Source organism: Penicillium malachiteum (genome assembly GCF_028827825.1).
Source record: "Penicillium malachiteum strain IBT 17515 chromosome Unknown utg000002l:1.0-8849297.0:1.0-8852440.0, whole genome shotgun sequence".
Classification (NCBI taxonomy): domain Eukaryota; kingdom Fungi; phylum Ascomycota; class Eurotiomycetes; order Eurotiales; family Aspergillaceae; genus Penicillium; species Penicillium malachiteum.
Window position 1 is genome coordinate 6,225,113 of NW_026643095.1, and position 22,414 is coordinate 6,247,526.

General features: G+C 47.1%; 9 protein-coding genes across 9 annotated transcripts; 6 read left to right on the forward strand and 3 right to left on the reverse strand.

Moving 5' to 3' along the window:
• Nucleotides 1–260: 260 nt before the first annotated feature.
• Nucleotides 261–2,315, forward strand: N7483_005294 (FAD-binding oxidoreductase; the record flags this gene model as incomplete). The annotated part of the gene is made up of 7 exons (XM_057088731.1): nt 261–560; nt 625–1,451; nt 1,518–1,747; nt 1,819–2,000; nt 2,060–2,089; nt 2,144–2,217; nt 2,276–2,315. 7 exons carry the CDS (start codon nt 261–263, stop codon nt 2,313–2,315), a joined length of 1,683 nt encoding a protein of 560 aa, XP_056948560.1.
• A 631-nt stretch (nt 2,316–2,946) lies between these two features.
• Nucleotides 2,947–4,627, forward strand: N7483_005295 (40S ribosomal eS10 domain-containing protein; the record flags this gene model as incomplete). The annotated part of the gene is made up of 8 exons (XM_057088732.1): nt 2,947–2,977; nt 3,028–3,126; nt 3,214–3,335; nt 3,616–3,638; nt 3,778–3,912; nt 3,968–4,017; nt 4,131–4,201; nt 4,277–4,627. The coding sequence occupies 8 exons, from the start codon at nt 2,947–2,949 to the stop codon at nt 4,625–4,627; spliced, it is 882 nt and encodes a 293-aa protein (XP_056948561.1).
• Nucleotides 4,628–5,611: 984 nt separating this feature from the next.
• Nucleotides 5,612–7,115, forward strand: N7483_005296 (M20 family metallo-hydrolase; the record flags this gene model as incomplete). Its single annotated transcript, XM_057088733.1, has 3 exons — nt 5,612–5,727; nt 5,807–6,121; nt 6,176–7,115. The coding sequence occupies 3 exons, from the start codon at nt 5,612–5,614 to the stop codon at nt 7,113–7,115; spliced, it is 1,371 nt and encodes a 456-aa protein (XP_056948562.1).
• Nucleotides 7,116–7,643: 528 nt separating this feature from the next.
• N7483_005297 (uncharacterized protein) lies at nt 7,644–8,793 on the forward strand (the record flags this gene model as incomplete). The annotated part of the gene is made up of 3 exons (XM_057088734.1): nt 7,644–7,719; nt 7,792–8,070; nt 8,129–8,793. The coding sequence occupies 3 exons, from the start codon at nt 7,644–7,646 to the stop codon at nt 8,791–8,793; spliced, it is 1,020 nt and encodes a 339-aa protein (XP_056948563.1).
• A 454-nt stretch (nt 8,794–9,247) lies between these two features.
• N7483_005298 (uncharacterized protein) lies at nt 9,248–10,117 on the forward strand (the record flags this gene model as incomplete). The annotated part of the gene is made up of 1 exon (XM_057088735.1): nt 9,248–10,117. The coding sequence occupies one exon, from the start codon at nt 9,248–9,250 to the stop codon at nt 10,115–10,117; it is 870 nt and encodes a 289-aa protein (XP_056948564.1).
• A 1,320-nt stretch (nt 10,118–11,437) lies between these two features.
• Nucleotides 11,438–13,166, reverse strand: N7483_005299 (oxidoreductase, short-chain dehydrogenase/reductase family; the record flags this gene model as incomplete). The annotated part of the gene is made up of 3 exons (XM_057088736.1): nt 11,438–12,502; nt 12,569–12,648; nt 12,710–13,166. The coding sequence occupies 3 exons, from the start codon at nt 13,164–13,166 to the stop codon at nt 11,438–11,440; spliced, it is 1,602 nt and encodes a 533-aa protein (XP_056948565.1).
• Nucleotides 13,167–16,706: 3,540 nt separating this feature from the next.
• On the forward strand, nt 16,707–18,691 carry N7483_005300 (uncharacterized protein; the record flags this gene model as incomplete). Its single annotated transcript, XM_057088737.1, has 2 exons — nt 16,707–17,157; nt 17,211–18,691. 2 exons carry the CDS (start codon nt 16,707–16,709, stop codon nt 18,689–18,691), a joined length of 1,932 nt encoding a protein of 643 aa, XP_056948566.1.
• A 200-nt stretch (nt 18,692–18,891) lies between these two features.
• N7483_005301 (sodium:calcium antiporter) lies at nt 18,892–20,077 on the reverse strand (the record flags this gene model as incomplete). Its single annotated transcript, XM_057088738.1, has 2 exons — nt 18,892–19,821; nt 19,886–20,077. Coding segments are annotated over 2 exons (1,122 nt in total), but the record flags the coding sequence as incomplete, so codon positions are not given.
• Nucleotides 20,078–21,150: 1,073 nt separating this feature from the next.
• N7483_005302 (uncharacterized protein) lies at nt 21,151–22,315 on the reverse strand (the record flags this gene model as incomplete). Its single annotated transcript, XM_057088739.1, has 2 exons — nt 21,151–22,148; nt 22,240–22,315. 2 exons carry the CDS (start codon nt 22,313–22,315, stop codon nt 21,151–21,153), a joined length of 1,074 nt encoding a protein of 357 aa, XP_056948568.1.
• Nucleotides 22,316–22,414: the final 99 nt, after the last annotated feature.

A 22,414-nucleotide genomic window follows, 5' to 3' on the forward strand; every position in this document is an offset into this window, starting at 1 on the left:
CTTACATTTAGCTTTAGATGATTCAATTAAACAACTTTATCCAGCAAGAACTAAACCCATAGACTTTCAAGTGTTGATGTTCAAGTTGATATGGAGATGAAAATGCTTGGCGTATATTAATGGGGGATAACGCCCAACAAGGCTATGTGATCCGGGGAAGAACATCGCTTGAACTTTGAGATCGGGACTTCCTCCATTCTACTTGTAACAAGCTTGACTCCCACCTTGAGCACCCACTGTTGTGCTCCATTCCCGTCGAAATGCAGGCATTACGACGAAGCCACACGAAACTTCGTGGCCATGGTCCGCTACCATGCACCGCGTGGATCCTCGCAGCACGCGTCCAAAACAGACCTGGTCTCCAAACCCGGGCAAGTTCATCCGATTCATCTCAATCGCATTCTGCGAAAGGATTCTCGCGAACTCTAGGCATCGTCGCAGCGACGATGACATTGACATTTCTGGGGACCAAATTATGGGATTCCCGATCGGCGGCAGCACCCGTCCAACTTGAAGCTGCCAAGAGCGCGAAATATGCCGATAAGAAGACGATGCTGATTGTTAGTATCCAAACCTTACTCTACGGATGAAATTACAATCATATGATTAACTCTTTAATCACAGGCAGTTGATCGTATTCGCCAAGCATTAGGCGATGATCGAGTCAGTTTAGACGAAGATGACATCGAGGTTCACGGGTACTCTGAATGGTCGACTTCAAATACATCGGAGAGACCAGTTGCAGTTATAACACCACGCAGTACTGAGGAAGTATCTTCTATCGCAAATATCTGCACCGAATACCGTGTTCCCATGATACCGTTTGGTGCAGGCTCAAGCGTAGAAGGAAACTTCTCTGCGCCGTTCTCGGGTATATGTATTGATTTGTCCCACATGAACAAGATAGTATCTTTTTACGAAGAAGATATGAACGTCACAGTTCAAGCTGGGGTGCGATGGATTGATTTGAATGACGAGATCCAATCGACCGGTCTCTTCTTACCAATGGATCCTAGTCCAACAGCTTATGTTGGGGGAATGGTTGCTACGAACTGCAGTGGTACTAATGCGATGAGATACGGTACTATGAAAGACTGGGTTGTCAATTTGACAGTCGTGCTACCCGATGGACAGGTTCTCAAAACAAAACGTCGTCCTCGCAAGTCTTCTGCTGGGTATAATCTCAATGCTTTGTTCACAGGCTCCGAAGGTACATTGGGGATCATCACAGAAGCGACTCTGAAACTTGCTGTGATTCCAGCGGAAACAAGTGTTGGAACTGTGACTTTCCCGACAGTCAAAGATGCTACTGCTGCCGCTTCAAAGCTCATCCGAGATGGAGTTCCGCTAGCAGCTCTGGAATTCATGGATGAAGTGCAAATGCAAATTATCAACAAGAATGGCGGGGCTGGGGGTCGCCTATGGACGGAACTACCAACTCTATTCTTCAAGTAAGAAGAACTTTCGCTCCTTCTGCTTAGCTTGGATGAGAGCGACAAATTACTGACGGTCTGCAGGTTTACGGGAACAGACGTGGAGATACAGGAAAGCATCCAGCGAACTCAGAAAGTTCTTCCTTCGTATAAAGGCGACAAGCTAGAATTTGCATCATCCAAGACTGACCGTGAAAATCTTTGGGCCGCAAGGAAAGAAGCTATCTGGGCCATCATTGCCACCGGACCTGAAGGCAGCCAAATCTGGTCAACTGATGTGGCTGTTCCAATTTCACGGCTGGCGGAGATTGTTGGTATGTTAGACCTTGCACGCTCTCAACCTTGCAATGATTAAGAAGAGGTTACTAATTTTATATTTTTATAGAACTCTCAAAGAATGAGTCTGGGGCGCTGGGCTTGTTCTCCACAGTTCTGGGGCATGTGGGAGATGGTAATTTCCATCAAGCAGTTATGTATGATCCTAAGGATCCTGAACAATATCAGGCCGTCAAATCTTGTGTGTCTCGGATGATGCATAGAGCTCTTGAGATGGAAGGGACTGTTTCGGTAAGTTCTTCGGTTCTCGAGACCGTAGCTAGGTGATACCTTGTTTAACATGCTCATAGGGAGAACATGGGATAGGACTTGGCAAGAAGGTTTGTGATGTAATACAAAAGAGACTGGAGGCACTTACTGACCTTATGTTTTAGGGATATTTGAAAGAGGAACTCGGGGAATCGACTCTTCAATTAATGAAGACATTGAAGCGGAGCGTGGATCCACAGTATGCATTACCTTCCTCTCATGGTTCCATTGCCGATATTAACTTGAACTTTCTACAGCTGGATCATGAACCCCGGAAAGGTCTTTGATGAACTATGAAATCGACTTGAAGGCTTCATATGGATAGTAGTTATGCTAGGTGCTACTAGTAAGAGACTGCATATGTATGAGCGCAGATATCTTATGTGTAGCAACTCTGTCAAATTCAAGTTGGAACTATCAGCTATCTCGTACACATAGAAACTCAGCGCTTGAACTGAAGTTCCTAATATTGATAGGTTGCGATTCAATCTTGAAAGATCATCATCCAGCACATGAACATACTACCGGCTCCTGCTCCAGTCATAATCAGGGCTCAAAGAGTAGCCCGAATCGCACCAGTTCTTGCTTGGCTTGAATACCCTCTCAAACTATGCTTTATTCATAGTGACAAGCGAAAGTACTACGCTGTTGTCAGCCTGCTGATTCATTCCGGAATTTCTCTAGGCCCGAGGAGGCTTCGTGTCACCGTCAACGTCATCCTGTCCCTTGATTCTTCTCTATTCTTGATTCTCGTACCCATTACTATATTCAGTAAATATTATAATCAATATCATGCCTTTTCAAAATCTATCCTCTGACTCTGTGATCGCCGGGTGCACTAAAATCATACAAGCAGGCTTGGAAGGTAGCAAGCTTGCCCTTCAAAAATCAACCGATTTGACAACTCAGGTTGGTGTGTACCTCATGTATGAAAGCGGCGACGCTGATAAATCTATCTGGTAGGCAGCCAGCTGGGGTGCTCAGAACCGGACTTTAGCCATTTGTGCAGCTGTCGGCACCACTGGGGCTGTTCTTTTGGCTGCCCCTGGCGGCGCAGCTGCACCGATCCTTGCGGGTATAGGCTTCAAGGCAGGCGGCATACAAGCGGGTATGTGCGAAATTTCACCAGTCATTGATATGTTATCCATATCTTGTGACATCCTAGCCTATGCGACCATATACTTATAGAATACAGGGTCTATGGCCGCAGCATTCCATAGCTCGATTGGGAATGTTGCATCTGGGAGCGCCTTTGCTATAGTACAGAGTGCTGGTGCAGGAGGAAGTGGTCTAGCGGTTGTCAGTGGTGTTACGCAGGTGGGAGGTGCCGCAATGACTATGGGCAGCGCTGGCATAGCATGGGTCAAGGCTAAATTATAAATTTATTGTACTTTGACATTCCTATCAAAGGAAAGATACAAATTCATCATTATCACCTCGTAACCCTGGAAGCAGGCTAAGCGTGCCATAAGGAACAATGAAGAAGAGGGAAAGTGTAAGCGTGGACATAAAAAGCCCCACGTGACGCAACCTTTCAATACAATTCAACCCCTAAAATGAGGCCAAGCGGTATAGACTTTAGGCTATTCCATCACAGGGTTCAGCAAAGGATCTCCGTGTGTAAGTGGTGAAACTGATTTCGATCCTGGGTGTATACTGTAGAGACCTGCACCGTCCTGGGTGGATCCAAATATAGATGACTAAGTTTACACGTGATGCTGAGCTGACTCAACTTGGTGTCATGTGACTAGGGCGGTAGCCCTAGCGAGGACCCCGAAAGAGGAATATCGCACTTTTCGTCGCGCCGGAGCTCCACTCTCCAATCTTTAAATCACCCATCTTTTTCTGGATTGTCAAAGCGATTCCCCGAATTGCACCAGGAACTCGCGACAATGTAAGATTCCGCTCCAATAATCTCTGATTCTTTCAAATTACTGACAATTATGCAGGCTTATCCCCAAGGACGACCGCAAGAAGATCCACGAGTACCTCTTCCGCGGTATGTGACTCTCAACCTCACCCTCGCCTACGCTACTGGAGTTCTATATGCACGACATTCAGAATTTCGTAAGGACGACCTGGGACAAATTGACTGACTTTTATCTCTTACAGAGGGTGTCCTCGTGGCCAAGAAGGACTTCAACCTTCCCAAGCACGGTGACATTGACACCAAGAACCTCTATGTACGATGACCCGTTCCACCTACCAACTAAGCCTTCTTGGAGTTGCCCATGCTAATATTCAACTTTACTCTCTAGGTCATCAAGGCTCTTCAGTCCCTGACCTCCCGCGGTTACGTCAAGACCCAGTTCTCGTGGCAGTACTACTACTACACCCTCACCCCGAAGGGTCTTGACTACCTGCGCGAGTGGCTCCACCTCCCCGCTGAGGTTGTCCCTGCCACCCACATCAAGCAGCAGCGTTCCCACGCTCCTCCTCGCGGTATGATGGGCGGTGAGGACCGTGAGCGTCGTGCTCCTCGTGCTCCCCGTGAGGGCGGTTACCGCCGTCGCGAGCAGGAGGGCAAGGAGGGTGGTGCCCCCGGCGAGTTCGCTCCTTCTTTCCGTGGCGGTTTCGGCCGTGGCCGCGGTGCCGCTGCTCCCCAGTAAGGGATAGGCTTCGGTGCTCTGTCATCCGCTGCTCGGTCATCCTTGGGATCGATGTGGCCGGTATGAGTTCTTAAACGAACTGGTACTAGGCGCATCGTTAATACCCCCTCTGTCTGAGACCAACGGATACGGGAAAACAAAAAAGTTGAAACGAATGCCACTGGCTTGATGATGTATCTAGATTATTCAATGACACTATCATGATTCAGTGCCAAAACTTGTGCAATTGTAAACCTACAGTAGATCTCACCCATACTGGATGTAGTATGTCCCATATCATCATACTCGGGTAAATTATACCTATTTTCGCATTTATTCAAAATTTCAACTTCGTTACTAATCCAGACGCGAAGCGCGTCTTCTGATCCGGATCGATATCAAAGATTCTAAGTCAGGTTCAGACAGTCCTGGAGATGCGCAATACCTGGAGTGTGCAGCTTGTAGGTGCAGCATCTGACTTTTATTCCTTCAAGTTCTTCTGATCTTTTTCTTCTGGTTCTAGTGCTCATTGTTGTACTTTGTAACAACATTGTCTACACATGTGCATCTATTCAAGGTTGGCATCAAGTAGAATATGCCGATCTTTTACGCGCAAACTTGACTATCCTCCTCAAAATGAAGACCTATCATTGATTGCTTACTCCAACACTATGCACGTCAAACCATAGCCGATGAGCAGATCCCCACCTACTCCAATGTGGGGGATGTACTACATAGTATAGTACATTGCCATCGGCATGTCGGCAGGGTTATCGAGGGCGGACTTTGTCCGCAGTGTTCCCCGCTTCCTTATCAATTACCAAGAGCTATAGATTGGACGATTGTGTCTACATAAATACAAGTCGCTCCTCTAAGGTCAAGATGCAATCAATTCTACATGCGACTCGAGTAAGACCAAAGTTTCGAGTACTGTCGTTCCCAAGAACCATACCACTTTTTCATCCACTGATATACAAGCCGTTTTCAACCACAGTGTTTCGCACCATGTTCACAACAGACCTATCTGAAGCTGAGGTCTCAGCCTTGAGAGCAAACAAAGGGCGCCTTGCGAAGGATCTACATGAATCATGTCAGTGGGGATATGGAATTCGATGGGGAGAGTGAGTGTCTTCACCAGTATACATCAACATCATATACCAGAGCACTTCAGAGCTAACTAGAATCCATTTGGTCTTTTAGGGGAGCTACAGATACTGGAATGCAACGTCTTGCACTGTCTGAAGAAGATAAGAGCGTGCGAGATTGGTTTATTCAAACTATGAAAGATCTCAAATGCCAAATTACGATCGATGAGATGGGCAATATATTCGCAGTGCGCCCAGGTCGAAGGGCAGACGCTCCAGCTACTTTTATTGGTAGTCACTTGGATACACAACCTACTGGAGGACGCTATGATGGTATTCTGGGTGTTCTTTCAGGTGTGGAAGTGATCAAGAGGATGGACGAGATGGGACTGGAAACAGAAGGGGGAATTGGTGTTGTTAATTGGACAAAGTAAGACTATATTGGGCAATGCATTGACCATGAACGATATGCTAACTTGCATAGTGAGGAGGGAGCCCGATTTCCTGTCAGCATGATTGCTTCCGGTGTATGGGCAGAGTGCATTCCCCTACCACGTGCCCACGAACTGAAGGAGGTACCAACAGTCGCATCGTTACCGACGGCTAGCTCAGCACCAGAAACAATGAAGAGCGCTCTCGAGAAAATTGGCTATCTGGGCAGTGTGCCCTGCTCATACAAAACTACTCCAATGGCAGCTCACTTTGAACTGCATATTGAACAGGGCCCTCACTTGGTTTCCGCTGGGCAACGAGTTGGAGTAGTCACCGCAGTTCAGGCCTATCGCTGGTTCCGACTCAATGTGATTGGGCGAGATACACACACCGGAACAACGGCATTCGAGCACCGTGCAGATGCCCTGTACGCATTTGCGCAAATGATGGTGCGTGCAAGAGAAGTCGCTGCTTCCAAGGGCTGTTTAGCTAGTGTGGGTATTATCGAAGTGAAGCCTGGTAGTGTGAACACAGTTCCGGGCGCGGTCAGCTTCAGCTTGGATATCCGTGGACCAGAAACTGACCTCGTAGTCGAGGTTGAGAAGCAGCTACGGAGTGACTTTGACGCAATCGCCGCTGCAGAAGGAACAGGGATCGGCAAGCCGTGTCGTGTTGAATGGACGCTTGATTTTGACTCACCTGCTGTCAAGTTTCACCAGGATTGTATTAGTTGCGTTGAGGAGTCTGCTTATGCTGTAGTCACAGATGCACCGGTATCGGATACCAAGTCTCTTGTGCGACCAATTATGAGTGGTGCTGGCCATGATAGTGTCTTCACCTCTAAGCGCGTACCGAGTAGTATGATCTTCGTGCCCTGCAAGGATGGTCTGAGCCATCACCCGGAAGAATTTTGCTCTGCAGATGATTGTGCAACGGGAACATCTGTTATATTGCAGGCAGTTGTACGCTATGACCGAAAGCGATTTGCTTAAGACAAGCAGCACTCCAGGACGATCATATTTCAAATTCCCGATATCTCGAGAATTCAAACAAATACCTAGATCCAGTCCGCAAGCTTCAATCTCAAGTGCTCCAATTAAAATCACTAGTAGATGTTGAAAGTGTGTAAATAACTTCCAGTTGTGTTGAACTATAGCACGGGTGCTATATCCGGCATTACAATTTTTGAGAGCGTGCAAACGACTTGAATCAATACCGTATAAAGTATCAACCCGAATTTTGTCATAATACTTTTTAGCGAACTTGAGTCATTTCAATTTCCTAGTCTTACACCGTTGTCCTTTCGACATCTCCATATCCTGATGCAGCTGAAATTCATACATTCCGATATCCGAGACGGAACAAACGGAGCAAACTGGTTCCGAGTCCCGGATACTTACCCCGGACTTATGCAAACAACCGTGACACAACATGGAATGAGCCAAGTTGTAAGGCTAAAAAGCACTTCTTCCCTTTAACAATTTGTGACAACTTTTAAAAACTCGAGCACTCATATCAAAATGGTATCACTCGAATCAGTGCAGCAACATAATGCCAGCCTGAAGGATTTTGGCCCGAATCTAGTGGCAGTCTTTGGTACATTTACCTTACTTGTTTCAGATCAAGTTCAAATCCATCTCAGTTAAGCCTAGCTGACATGCAAACCAGTCGGTGGGACCAGCGGGATTGGGGAATCAACTGCCCGTGCATTTGTTCGGAATACTGATTCTTCTCGGGTCTATCTTGTCGGGCGCAATGAATCCCAGGCCTCTAAGATTATCGAGGAACTTCGTCAACTCGACCCGGATGGCCAAATCAGTTTTGTTCAATGCGATGCTACAAGATTGCACAGTGTGGATGACGCTTGCAAGTCCATCCAGGAGAAGGAAGAGAAAGTCAACCTACTCTTCATGACGGTCGGCACAATGACAACGAAGGGGCGAGATGGTACAGGCAATAAATCTTCGATACGAAATACGGCATTCTTTACTAATTCCTATTTTAGAAACGGATGAGGGGCTCGATAAGAAGCTTAGCCTTCACTATTATTCCCGGATGCGTTTTGCAACAAATTTACTGCCTCAATTGACCCGCGCTGCAAATGTCAGCGACACTAGTAAACAAGGATTAGGTGGCAATCTGTCGCGGGTTGTGTCTGTGCTGTCTGCAGGTTATGAAACATCCCTTCAGTTGGATGATCTAGATCTGAAGACTCATTACTCCCTCCGCAATTGCAGTAGCCATGCGATCACCATGAACACCCTGTTCGTGCGAGAGCTTGCGGCGGCACATCCCGCGACGACATTTATCCATGCCTATCCAGGCGGCGTGAAGACTGGGCTCATGCGAGAATTTGGCCCCCTTACCCGGGCTGCAATCAGTGCACTGGCAATTCTGGCCAAACCCTGGATGGTGCCATTGGATGAAAGTGGTCAGCGACATCTGTATGCCTCAACTAGTCCACGATTCCCACCGCGAGCCTCGGGAGAGGGCCCTGATGTTGCAAATGGGGCAGACGGCAAACAGGGCAGCGGGGCGTATCTATTATCGTGGGATGGATCCATTACTGGTAATAGAAAGATTCTGGAAGCGGCTGACGAGAATGAAACGGGAAAATTAGTGTGGAAACATACATGGGGGATCTTCCAGTCGATCTGTGGCGGTAACTAAGGATCCACGTATGTCGTCTTTGTTCCATATGCAACTCCACTTTATGTATTCCATACTCTTAACTTCATATATAGAGACCTTAAATCATCACAAAATTAATCAATGAATGAACTAATATTTCAAACAGGAATGAATGAATAGAATACTATCTCTTTAAAAACATCAAAATAAGTTTCTATTGCACTGATTGTTGCCCCGGATCACGTGGTCTCGCCTCCCAGCGGTTAAGATGGACCCGTGGATCTTCGTTGCAGAGACTTAGGATTTTCGGAGGCGAAATCGGATTTTTCCCGCCCGGACTGGCATATATCGTCCTTGTGCCCCCCTGCCGTGGCCTGTACAGCCAGACTACATCGTCTTGCTGCGGACTCGAGCGCAGGACAACTTCATTGACACTCATTTTCACTCCCCGAACGAGCAAAAAGCCCCCTTTGACTCACACATTTGCCACATCATGTTCGAGGATTTCTCCTTCTCGTCGCCTTCTTCACGGCCGACTCGTTTAGCGCTTGATGGAGACGATCGGATCATGGTCGATGGTGACAGTACACTGATCTCGCCATTATCATCTCGCTGTCCGTCGCCGACATCGCACCGCTTCCGTACGCTCTCGCGCTCGCGGTCCTCTTACTTTCGTTCTCAACAGCCGCCCCCAACATCCGTGCCATTTCCTTACGAATCCAAACGCCTCTCAATCGCGACTCTTACTCAGAAACTCCATGAACATACTCTCCAGTCTCCAAATGGCGAATCCCTCCCCGATCGCGGCCGCTTAGGGCAAGATGGACGACTTTCTGGTCAATATGCCGGCTATGTTCTTACCCCACCAGATACAGATCATGATGAAGATGGTCATTACACTTCATCACCTTCTCTCTGCTCAAACCCAAGCCCTACATCTATTCCCCCAGATTTTCCCTCTCTAGACGGACCCCCGGACCTGTCAAGTGATCCGTTCAATATCCGGCGGCAAAGACAACAGATCTCGCAATTACAATGCAACCAGGGTGACGTCGACGCGATCCGTCGAACAGTCTATTCCGAGGATGGCGAAGATGATTGTCATCCCAGTTCTTTACCACCACGATCTTCTCCACGTCGAAGGGCACTTACGCAACACCGCAGCAGGTTCGGGCCCGCAGAGCCATTGGGAGAATCTCGGGGGCGCAGAAAGAGCAGTTGCAGTGCTTTAATGTCTCACCGGATTGAAAAGAGTCATCATCCTTCGTTTGCGGGACGGGATGCCTCTAAACGGAATGAGCAGGGTCTTCGACGGAAGAGTATGGTGACTGCGGCGCTGGCGTCTGTAGTGGAGAAACCATGATGGCATTTCGCACTATATTCGTTGTATATATTTTCAAAATTGATACCCGATTCTCATTCTATTGAATATTTGACCTCAAATCATACTAGTATATCATCTACTGATCAAATTACTGGTGGGATTCATTGACATGAAACACCCGGGCAGCGGCAGCTGGAGACTCAGAAATGCTGGTGGCAATGAACTGTAAACGAACACGCTGCCGACTTCCGTAGACCATTATCCTGATTCGAGAATTGAGGACACGACTGGCCCCAGTATCCAGGGCTACAGCTGAGATTTCTTAGTCCGGTTTAGAATCTCTATGCAGCGCGTATGTTCGTTCAAATGTTCCCGGTGAACGTGGGTGCCTTGCTACCCGGACCCCGTATTCTGTCTAGACAGATATTATACCAGTGACTCGGATACCCAGGTGGTCAGTGGATAGAATCGATTCATCATTACTGGTGATGAGGCATACGTGAGCAAAAAAGCAACTTGAATGCCCGCAGCGGTGATCTTGGTGCTCAACCCTTCAAGTTCTATGAGAATGGGTCCAGAGCTCCGTTGGGACGGAGAGTTCGTAAAAGCAGGTATGAATTCTGACCTGTTGATATCCGACTGTCTGGGTCTTGGGTTTCTCATTTCCTTCATGGTTCAGCAGGAAGTGATCTTCAATGACTTGTTCCAGCCTAGATCTGCAGTGAGTGCCAGTGGGCTACGGAGTAGAGTGTCGCGGTATTCAGGTGCATGGTTGCCACTCAAATTCATAGAGCTATCAAAATTAAGATGCGTTATTAGGATCTAGTTCGTAGACATGATTGCCATGTATGCTTTTTAGACTTTATCGTCTCTAATCAATATTACGATATTTGAATTACTTTAATAATTAAAAGGGAACTTTGGAATCGATTTTAATGTACGGACCAGACTTGGGGAGTTTTGAGACCACTGGCATGTACCTATGTAATATACTAGTATGTAAAGTGGCTTGACACATGCATGAAAGGCCCTATGTAGATGTATAGATAATAGCGTGAGAGCTCAAGGTGTCCGCTTATACTAACAGTGATACATGTAGTAATTAGGATGTCTCCTGATCAAGATGTTGTCCATATACAACCTTGGAAGTATTAGTCGTAATATTAATATCAGAACCAGTCATATTCAACCCAAAGTTTGAAGAGCCATAGACTCTTAAAAAGGTAATAAAAGAAGTAAAAGTAATAAAAAAGGTAAAATATAATAAAAATACAGCTTGAAGAAGAGAAAAAAGAAAAGCCCTTAGAAGATGAAGAAAACGGGACGCCGCATTCATGTCATGGTATCGTGTCCAGTGTATCAATTCCCAGAACGCCAGCTGAAGAACTTGCGTAGCTTTTTACGCTGCTTCCCATTGTCGCCTTTGCGTGTACCATCGCCAGAAAGAGAGCGGGAATTTTGGAACCTCCGCTGCAAGTCGTCCAGCGCACCGGGAGGTGAGCCGCGGAGGCCCATGTTCTCGGCGTTGGCCGCGGCCAGCACGGATTGTACATGGGGATCAAAGTAAATAGGGTCATAGGGATCGTAAGTTTGAGAGTAGGCGGGGGACATTGTGTTGGCGAGGTAGGTATCGTATGGTGAGAGAGGTGGAGAGGGTGGTTTGCTTTCAAAAGTGGAATAGGTGGGAGATGGGAGATCGAGGAAGATGCCACGGTCACGTTCGTCGACCTGCGACCATTCTCCGTTCGCGTAGACTGGGGAGCCTGGCTCCCCGATTTCACTTTCTCCGGAGTAGTATGTTGGTACGGAAGAGGATGATGGTCGTGGGGAGTCCGGCTCTGAGGGAAGGTCTTCCCTTGATTCCTGTCTCTCTGAGATTGATACCATGTGGGCTCTGGATGATTCCCCTGGAATGTCATCATCGTATTTGATTTGTTGCTCTGGCTCATGATAACTGTCTGAGGTCCAGTAGTTGTGTTCGTGAAGAGAGAAGTCGGATAGCGAGTGGATTCGATCGTGCACCCCAGGTGACGAGGAAGGAATATCGGCTGATTGCATCTTGGGCGTGGAGTATGCCGTTGAGAGAGAAGTATATAGTGATGAAGAGTAGTGAGAAGGTAACGAGGCGTCTGTAAATTGGGAGAGCGAGCTTCGATCCAGTCCTTGGTCTATAGTGAACGAGGACACCATTGAGTCGCGGATTTGGTCCGCCGACATAAGCGAGCAGGTGTCAACATCTTCAATGAAGGAAACAATTCGCGCGAGATCCAGCGACTTGCGTGGGTTCAAGATCTCAAAGGAGGCCCCGCCATGAGAGATGGTGGCAGCGGCCTGCGTGGTGGCCAACATCTCGGAATCCTGGGGGCGGGATAGAGGCGAGTGCTGAATTTGTCCACGAGCCTCAAGCTTTTGGCGAAATGTGTTCTAGAAAAAGAGTCTGTCAGAAGAGAGGGTGGGATGGACTATTTATTTTTGTTTCAGTGTACTCACCAATCGTTTCCTGTTAGGTCTTGGACGAACCAGGTTTTCCGAGACAAGATCAACTCGTGGCCCCTGGACAGGATGCGCACCTGCAGGTCAATTAGAATTTGTGTTTATTTTCTTATCAATGCTACTGCATGCGGTACTTACCGAGCTGCAGCTGATCAAGAGTTAGGTCCGAGACCTCGTCAAGCTCGCTTCGTTGAGAGATGACACTGTGTGAACAGGATGGCGACAAGGGTGGCGGACTAGATGCCCCAGATGATGAGATTGAGACAGCGTACGAGGAAAGTGTTGAGATATCAGGAGGTCGGTTCAAATTGCTTGTTCCCGTTTTTCGCTTGAGTGTTTTTTCTGAACGATCTACGGGATCGTCGTTATACTCTGCAGCTTGTGCCAAATGTTTACGATAATCATGAAGTGACAATGAACCGGTGAGTCCAAATGAACGAGTAGGGAATGATGATGTATCCGCAGAAAGGGGTTTAGAGTCAGTGCAAGTTGCATTGACACGGTCCATGCCCGTAGATAAAGATGAGCCATCCGGCAGCTCATGATCCCACAACTCGATTGAGGCGGTGGCGGGGTCCTCGTGATCTTTCACCATTGTGCACAAGCTTGATAAATTGACTTTTTTTTAAATGACTTGAGAGGGGGTGTTCGTCTCCAACAGCTTTAGCGTTGTGACATATCTCAAGTGTTTCCCCAAGTGATGATCCTAACACCCGCAACTCTATACATTTCAATTTGTTAGAGCGGGGAAGAACTGCAAGGGACATGATGTATCAAACTCACCCAGTTCACCGTAAATGCAAGGTACAAAAAAGCCGAAATTAATCAGATTCAACCGAGAAGGATTGAGAAAATCACACAGAGATCCAATCGATTATAAGAACAATTTCTATCGGTATTCGGGGCCGAACGGGGTGCCTGGTCTTGTTCTCTTCGTTTTTTTCGCGCTGAAGATCCACTTTTCCCAATAACCCACAATCTCCACATGAGTCTCGATCCTGGGCCCTGGCTAGACTCAGGAACGCTGGGTCGAACCGTTGGTTCGGCATTCATAATGGCCTTTATGTATACGGAGTAAAAGGGATTGCAAATGGAAGACGTCACCCTCCGTTGGATCCGGGCAACGGAACATTCTTGGAAGAATAAGGGCGAAAAGTCGGTGTCGGGTTGCATAAAGTCTGTGAAGTCTGTGCCCTGAAGATTATGGCCCAAAATCTCACAAGTAACCCACATGTGTACCCCTTTTTTCCTACTCTATAGGGCATCAAGATTCAAATGACTGGTTCAAAAAAGTCCAACAAAGTCCAAAAATGACATGCATAAGAAAGAGATTGTCATCATCTGATCTTAGTGGCATCTTAGTTTCACACTGGCCCGTCTCATCTTTAACCAATCATTTTTTGTATGGACTATTTTAGCAATCCTAGTTCCACACCCACCCGGATCTTGCCAACCAGTCGGCGGCCAGAACGAGCCTGTTGTCGTCAGGGCTGAAGGCGATTACACATGTGAGTAGATCTACTCCCTACAGAGTGTTAGGTTGTTCGCCCAAATCCCGATACAGAATTGAATCTATAGTATGAGACCCTATACTCCACACTATGAGTATGTAAAACTTGATTGTACATCGCACAAATTACCATTAATATATGCAAGTATCGCATCAGCAGTATCAATAAATAATAAAAGAAATTATCTTGATGTAATACAGATCATGAGAACTTGGATCCGGGTAAAATTTCTCGACATTGGATCTATCTTCTGGCGGTGGCGGCCGGCACGTTCTGTACACCCGAGCACTCACATTATCAGACTATCCCGAGTCCCTGATCGCCTAAGATGTCAAGCACATCAAATGAAGTATCCACAAATGTCAACTGCAAAGAATTTACAAGCGCCACTGGGGCAGAGTGAAACCGTCGCCCAAAAAATGTCGATCAGCCCCCTTCGCCTTTTACCCCCTTGGCTGTATCATGAATCATGCATGTTCTCAGGTACGAGCTCGTGAGTTTTCGCTGGAGGGTGTGATCCATGGATTCACACGAGATTTTCTGCCCCCAACTATGCCCAACAGGGATCCCACCAGGGCCCGATGAGTTCCTAGAAGATGATGTGGGTCTCGTTTGGATCGCCATTTGACGACGCGGCCGCAGGGTTTTTTTGTGGAGGGTGCGCCACAATTCCACCAATCTGGATCGTGTCAGCCAACGAAGCCCAGATACACTATGAACTTAGTGGGGCTCGGTCGTTTAGGCCTTAGAACCCCATGAGCCATAGAGAACCGGAGATACAGCCTCGCCACTGGAGTGGAAAGATGAAGACCGCCTCACAGCCACTGCTATGACCAACATTTTCTTTTTTTAACTTCTCTTTGAGACCTTTATTTCTCTCAAGTTGTTTCAAAGCATCCGAGTCCTTCTGTTACTACTCTCTTCTCTCCGAGTCTGAGTCTCGTAAAAACATATACTAGTACTAATATACTCCGTACTAGTAGAAGTGCCACGAATACAATGTGTGTTAACGTCAACCCAAATCTTCTCTACCACGTGAACCTTGGAACTTAGTTGGCTAGAGTGTAAGATTGCAAATCTTGAACTTGAAGTCCCCTCACTACTAGATAATCTTTATAGTATGGGGACTTACAGTAGTACTCACTGCCCAGGTGGACATCTGGAGTCGAGGACCTAGTCACCGGGGCAACTGCCAGTGGTCTCATTATGTAGGGTCGTATCATACATCAGTCGATCACGGCGCCCGTAGACGTGTCAGGTTGTATTATATCTTTTGGCATCTTAAGAGGCGCAACTTGAAGATCGCCGTAGCGAGCCACCCACCTGATACTACTACACCAAAAACCATTGCCTGGTACTGAAGGTTGCGATCTGATGTCATCTAGGTAGTAGCAGTCGGGGGAAATTAGTATATTGTTGATTGGATTATTGTAATGGGTCCTTCCCGTTGTCCAGGTAGTAGTCAAGCAAGAAAGAAAAAAAGAATTCCAGCAAGGTCAGGGATCGAACCCAGGACCTTCAAAATCAGAAATGCGTGAATAGCCTCAACAGCTCTCACTTGATACATCAATCGCCATCACATAATCCCTTCCATCTCCTTCAATTATTTTTATTTTGAGGATCTGAAAATTGGAATAGAAAGAAAATGGCTAGAAGTATAATGAGTAAAAATATAAAAAATTCAAAAAAAATGCATTATTCCCTGGCCGAAGCCAGATACCCTCCCACCCGCCGGTAAAGTCTCTGCCACTGAAAATGGGTCCAGCGTCCGCATTTCAGTACCTTTGTCCCCCAACGGGTCGCCGACCGCTAGACTAGCAGGGCAGAGTGGTTACTTGGAGACCTTTCTACTCAAATATAAGGGAGAGGTGGTTCCATGAATGGTGTATAATCAGTCAACTCCGAGTCCGAGTCTCTACTATTTACTCCAGGGCTATAACCCCTGTATTTAAATATAAAAAATAAAAATAAATCCAAGTCCTGGATAATCAATCCATTCCAAATGGAGTACATACTTCCACCTGGGATGTGGATCTAAGCTTTACCTAGGTATTCATGTCCAGGTGGTTATACTGTTACTCCGAGTCCGAGGTCTGTATCCCTGTAGTATACTGCAGACGGATGTCCGTACAGTAGTAGTACTTTCCCTTCAAGTTTTATACATCCATAATATATACATCCTGCTGCTTGTACTGGTAGTACTCCGAGTCCGTTGGAAGATTCAAGTTCAAGTTCGATTTAATCACAAGGCCATCTGGCAGTAAAGATATATACTAATAATAGTAGTAGTTCAATTCAACTTGAAGTTTCAAGTTCCACCGTGACCTGCCAGTAACACATGTGCAACATCTACTAATATTGTTCAACTCCGAAGTTCCAAGGTTCAAACTTGAAGTTCATACTATCTTGATCACTTTTTGTCTTTGAAAGTCCCATGTATCACATACATCAAGTGGGCACCAGTTGACAGCTCTATACCTATGAATGTGGAACAATAATATACCGATCCGACATTATATACGGTCTAGCTTTATTAGGCCTCGTCTTATCAGCGCTATCGATAACGCGGTCTGACCAGAAAAAAAGCTCCGCGTGAACTCCGCAATTTTACATGCGCATCCACCATGGCGCCTTCTTCTCGAGGAGCATTATCGCGAGCAATACAGCTTGGCTCCTTAAGATGGAATTACCAGCCGAGGTTTAGCCGACTGATTGTCACAAAGGCCACTTTTCCACGAACCCCCCCGGCCCGATCCCGATTCGTTGCGACACACGCCCAGAACCCGTGTCGCTCCTTTTCAACCAGCCGTGTCCAATACGAACAAAGTGTCTCCGAGGAGCTTGCAAATATTCTACCCGCATGTTGTCCTGGATGTGGAGCCTTTACACAAACAATTGAGCCCCAGGAACCAGGGTACTATAGCGAGACTCGGAAGCAAAGTCGAAAGTTGCTCGCCCTCCGAAGAAGTGAGGTCGAGAAAGAAATCGCAGATTCAGTATCAACAACGGAAAATATTGCAGAAGATGGAGAAATTCAATCTATCACGGAACAGGTTGTTCCAAAGCCCTCTCAGGGTATGTTATTTATCTAGCACGGTATTTGGTGGATTTAACTAACTGAATGTAAGATGTTGCACTGCCAGACAATGTTGCGTCCTCATCTTTGAGCTCTTCAGAGTCTGAAATCCGAACCACTCACGTTTGCGATCGATGCCATGACTTGATACACCACAATCAAGCAGTCTCGGCACCTAAGCCCTCCATCGTTTCCATTCGAGAGTATCTTAACGAGTCGCCTTACAAAAACAACCGAGTATATCACGTCCTCGATGCCGCTGACTTCCCTATGTCTCTTGTGCCGCGAATCCACGAGGCACTTTCGGCCATGGAGCAGCGTTCGCGAAATCGGCGATCCGCTACCGAGAAATACTTGCATGGACGGAAGCTACCTACGGTCAGCTTCATTATTACAAGATCTGATCTGCTAGCAGCTACAAAGGAGCAAGTCGACTCTAAAATGGAGTATTTCCGTACAGTCCTTCGCGAAGCCCTGGGAAGAACCGCGAAGGATGCTCGTATGGGGAACGTGCATATGATCAGCGCGCACCGAGGCTGGTGGACCAAGCAGGTGAAGGAAGAGATTGCAGAGCATGGTGGCGGGATTTGGGTTGTTGGAAAGGCCAATGTGGGCAAGAGTAGCTTCATTGAGGCATGTTTCCCGAAAGACTCCCGGCGTCTTGAGAATATGGCCGAGTGGACCGAGCAGCAATTGGAGCGGGAGCTCATGAATCAGCAACAAGAGGCTGCCACAGGGGCTCCAGAAGTGTTGGACCCTGATAGCCTTCTTCCACCTGCCCCCCGTGAAGATCTTTACCCTGTGCTTCCGGTCGTCTCGTCTATGCCAGGGACCACAGTTTCTCCGATCCGAATTCCATTTGGACGCGGAAAGGGAGAGATGATCGATTTACCTGGTATGGATCGAAGCGAGCTTGAAGACTTTGTATGTGATGAACACAAACGTGATTTGATCATGACAAAGCGTGTGAAGCCTGAACGGCATACAATCAAGCCTGGTCAGTCTCTCCTTCTCGGTGGTGGCTTGGTCCGAATCTCAGCAGTCAACCCCAATGATACTATCATGGCTGCTAGCTTCGTGCCACTTGAATCACACGTCACAAAAACAGAAAAGGCCATTGAGATGCAGACGGAGCAGCGGACTTATCCGGGCAAGATCCTCATGAGAGAAGGCACTGGCAGCTCTATCATCTCTGCTGGGAAATTTGATTTGAAGTGGGATATTACCGGTTCAAACCTGCCCACATCAGTCGCGAAGGCTATCAAAGACAAGGGTATCCCGGTTCCTTTCCTGCCGTATAAAGTTATGGCTGCCGATATTCTTATTGAGGGCTGTGGCTGGATTGAACTGAGCATTCAGATCCGCAATAAGCGCAGCCCTGAAGAGGAAACGGTGTCTCCTCAGGTCGAAATATTCACCCCACAGGGCGAATTCATTGGACAGAGAAGACCCATTGAATGTTGGAATTTCATGGCGGAGAAGCTCAAGGCTGATAAGCGGAAGAGACCTCGTACGAGACATCGTTATAGCTGAGATGTAAGTCGGGGACCTGCTTTATTAGACCACTGTACAATAGAAAATCGAGCATAGCGATTGGCGTTTCTTAGAGACCCATTTGAATTATACAAACATCTCCACAATTATGAGATCATCTAGGCTTTGATATCCATGTGGATAATCAAAAGTCAAAACTGGCCTTGAACTTGAAGAGTATACATTTCGATTTCGAATCTTCAACGCCTATACACCGTAAACTCAAGAGCCAAGAAAGTGATATAAGCAATCAAAAACCCCCAACCAGCAATCCGGCTTGGCCCAGTGAAGACAACCACCGTAAAGCACAATGCAGATAGCCAGAGGACCTGTAGATCAAACAAGACATATGTATCTTTGCCATCGACAGGAACCCCCGAGATAGCCACGACGCCAACACACAGTGTCAACAAGAAGATGTTACTCCCTGCTGTAGTCGCGACAACAACGCCTCCTTGCCCCCGGAATCCACTGATCACGGAGATGAATTTCTCTGGAAGCGTCGTGGCAAAGGCAATAACTGTAAGCCCGAAGACAGTCCCTGACAAATGAAGGTCGTCCGCTATAGCCCCTGCACTATGGGCAAGAATATACCCCGATATAGAAAGCGCAAGTAGACCAACGAAGAGATGGAAAACATGCTGATATAGAGGGCGTGGGAGCTTTGAATCGCCATCCTGTGGTCGTGAGTCTGTATTCTCCAAGAGAGGTGAACTTTCTGAAACTGTTGAGTTATTTTGACCGGATAATCGTTCTTCGTCGTTTATAGAAGTCTCTTCATCTCCATCACTATCGCTATCGCTGTCACTGTCCGACATTTCAGGTGCCGAAGTAACTCCCTTATAGATGGCATATCCAATCGAGAGAAGATAGATCACAAACGAGGCAATAAGCAGAATACCCGTGACTCTATTCAGTTGGTCGGCCAAAGCCAGAGCGACAAATAGTGTAGTGATGCAGAGTAAAATACTGCTGTAAATCTTTGCGCTAGCATCGAATTGCATGCCGCCAGGTTGGCATAAGAGACCCAGTGAAAAGGCACCAAGGATATTCGAAATTGCAGAGCCCATCACATTGCCTAGCGCTAGTGGGGTACGATGTTGCAGAATTGCTGCAATGACCACGGCGAGCTACATTTCGTTGATCAGTCGTCTTCATGAGGCTATAAAAGGCGGAGGAAGTATAGTAGAGTACCTCTTCGTACTCGGCACCAGCTGTTAAGAGAGCGATAAGGGTGGGCGAAATGCCCAGGCGTCGGCCCACGATAACTGTATGATCCAGGAATTTATCTGCCCCATAGTCAAGGACGAAGATTCCAGCTATAGAAGTGGCTATATTGAAGCAGAGGTTATCCCAATCCATGTGGGCGATGTTATGAATACTGAGACCTGGATTGGTGGTAAAGAAGAGGCGGGAAAGGATAATTCAATGTTGGAGCCTTAAGGGGTGTCGGGTACGGACCACTTAACAGTAGTTCTCAGTTATGGATGTTTACCCCCAATTCTCTAAGGCGTGAGGATAAAACTACCTAGGTACTAGTATGTGCTGTAATTGGGACGAACTGAATAGTGATACTATATTAGAAAATTACTGAATCGTGCACTGGGTTTCTACCAAGAGCCTGGGACCAGAAATGTAGAACTAGGAAAATGCATTTTTGTTTTCTAAGCATAAGCACATAAGAAGACGTGACTCTTTATCACCATTAACTGGGCACATCTACTACTCAATATTGGCAAAGGCGAAAGGGTCCAGTAACGCTGGCCACTATACGGCAAGGCATAGGGGCCACAGCTCGCATGCCTATTTAGGCCTAGTTTTTAGACCGCTTCCAGCACCGCCTTTGCATGTCTTGTAATCCATACGTCGTAATGAGTTTGGAAGACATGTGTGCTTAGTTCTTGGAGTACTCCGTACTAAAAGTGAATTATGAAAATATTGAGAAAGAGAGAGCCTTGGAAGTTGGAAGTTGGAATACATACCTAGGTACTTTTTGGGCGGTAAGATTCTGCCAATTATCCATCCTTCTCCTGGTCTTCCCCTTAACAACTACGTAATACCAATTCAAACCTATCTTCACAGTGCTATTCTCCATTATAATATGATCTTAGACATACATATAGCCTGAATTACTATAGCACCTATTTGATAGGATCTATTTTTCCTGGCTTATAACCCCTTAGATGGTCAAGCTTGATTACCAACCTTGCATGGTGGATGTGGGTGTGTAATTGTATTTCCAGTCATTTTATTTTCTGCTGCTGAAACTACCTAGGTGCTCCCAAATACCCATGGATGTGAGCTGTGGCCTCTACGACTTGCTCGCTCTCGCAAACGAGAGTTTCGTTTGCCTGAGCGGCAGCCTTTGGAGCGGGATCGGGTCGGGGGTCTGGAGTGCTGAATCGGGTACCCCACACAAGACCGCAAGCCGCTTCACTAATAGCGCGAGTTGTTGGGCGTCAATAAGAGCGTGATGGTTTCTGCCAGAAAGAGGATGGCCTTCCCCCATAACGACGGGAAAGAAAATCGGCAACCTTAGCGGGAAAACTTGGCCTTCGAAAGCTGTCTTTCCTAGAATCCTGTCCAGGTTGTGTCTGAAATCCTGCATGACCAAGTAGCACCTGTCGTTTCCAGGCAGCACTCCCGAATGACCAGCGGCTTCTAGCCAGTCTCACAAGTGAGATAGATCGAACTTCGATTTGGCCCAAGAAATGAAAATCATTTTTTTCGGGCCGAGGAAAGAGTTTCCTCAGTTTCGCACTCACCTGCTCGACAGACATACAGCCGTCTGCCGAGGACAGAGCGCGAGCTTTGCGCTCGAATGTGACCTGCAGGATTTCATTCATGCTGCCCGGGTCTGCTGACGTCCTCCGTGTCTCTTCGCGACTGAGGATCGTACCGCAATTTAGAAGTTTCCTTCCCTCTAGGTCACATATACCCACTTGAAAGACTCGACCGGTGCTTACACAGGCCTCCAGATCTATACACACAGCCGAGGGCATCCCGAATTTCTCCAGGATGCCGCTTTTTATCCTCGAGAGGACTTCTTTGCCAAGCAATGAATCCTCCCTCAATTGCCAAGGATTGCTCGAAGACCTCTGAAACTGGCTTTGGAGGTTTATCATAATCTCTGGTCCGACGCCAGAGTCCTCAGTGAATTGGCATGCACTCTCTAGAATGTGGTCCCGGCAGAACGCGCTCGATGCCAAGATTTGTGAATTGCAGTCACGGAATCTGCAATAGACTTGACCTGGTTCCTTGTCCAGGTGGAGTGCTTTAGCCAGCTTGTAAAACTCCACGCGAGATCTGCAAGTCAGACATCTCCTCGAAACACTCGCTGAGTCCGTTGAATAACTGTGAACCAAGACAACATTCTCCTCTGTGAAAATGGTGTTGTGCGGGCAAAGTGCGGAAACCCTCAGTTGACGTACTAGACCCGGGCCCGTGCACCTGTTGCCTACGATGTTCAGTATTTTTCGTCAAACTTCAGGATCTATGTGAACCAAAATTAGCGCCCATACAGTCGATGTGGGGATTCTTTGGCTTACCCTGCTGCAGAAGACTTCTTCCATCAAGGGATAGGTCGCTCGACTTGATCTTGGATCGATGTCCGAGTATTGTCATCGCTTCAAGGATCTCTTCATCAATCAATGGGTTATCATCTTGCCAATCATGGTCTTCGACATCTCCATAGTCATCGCTGGCGACCATTTCTTCCTCCTC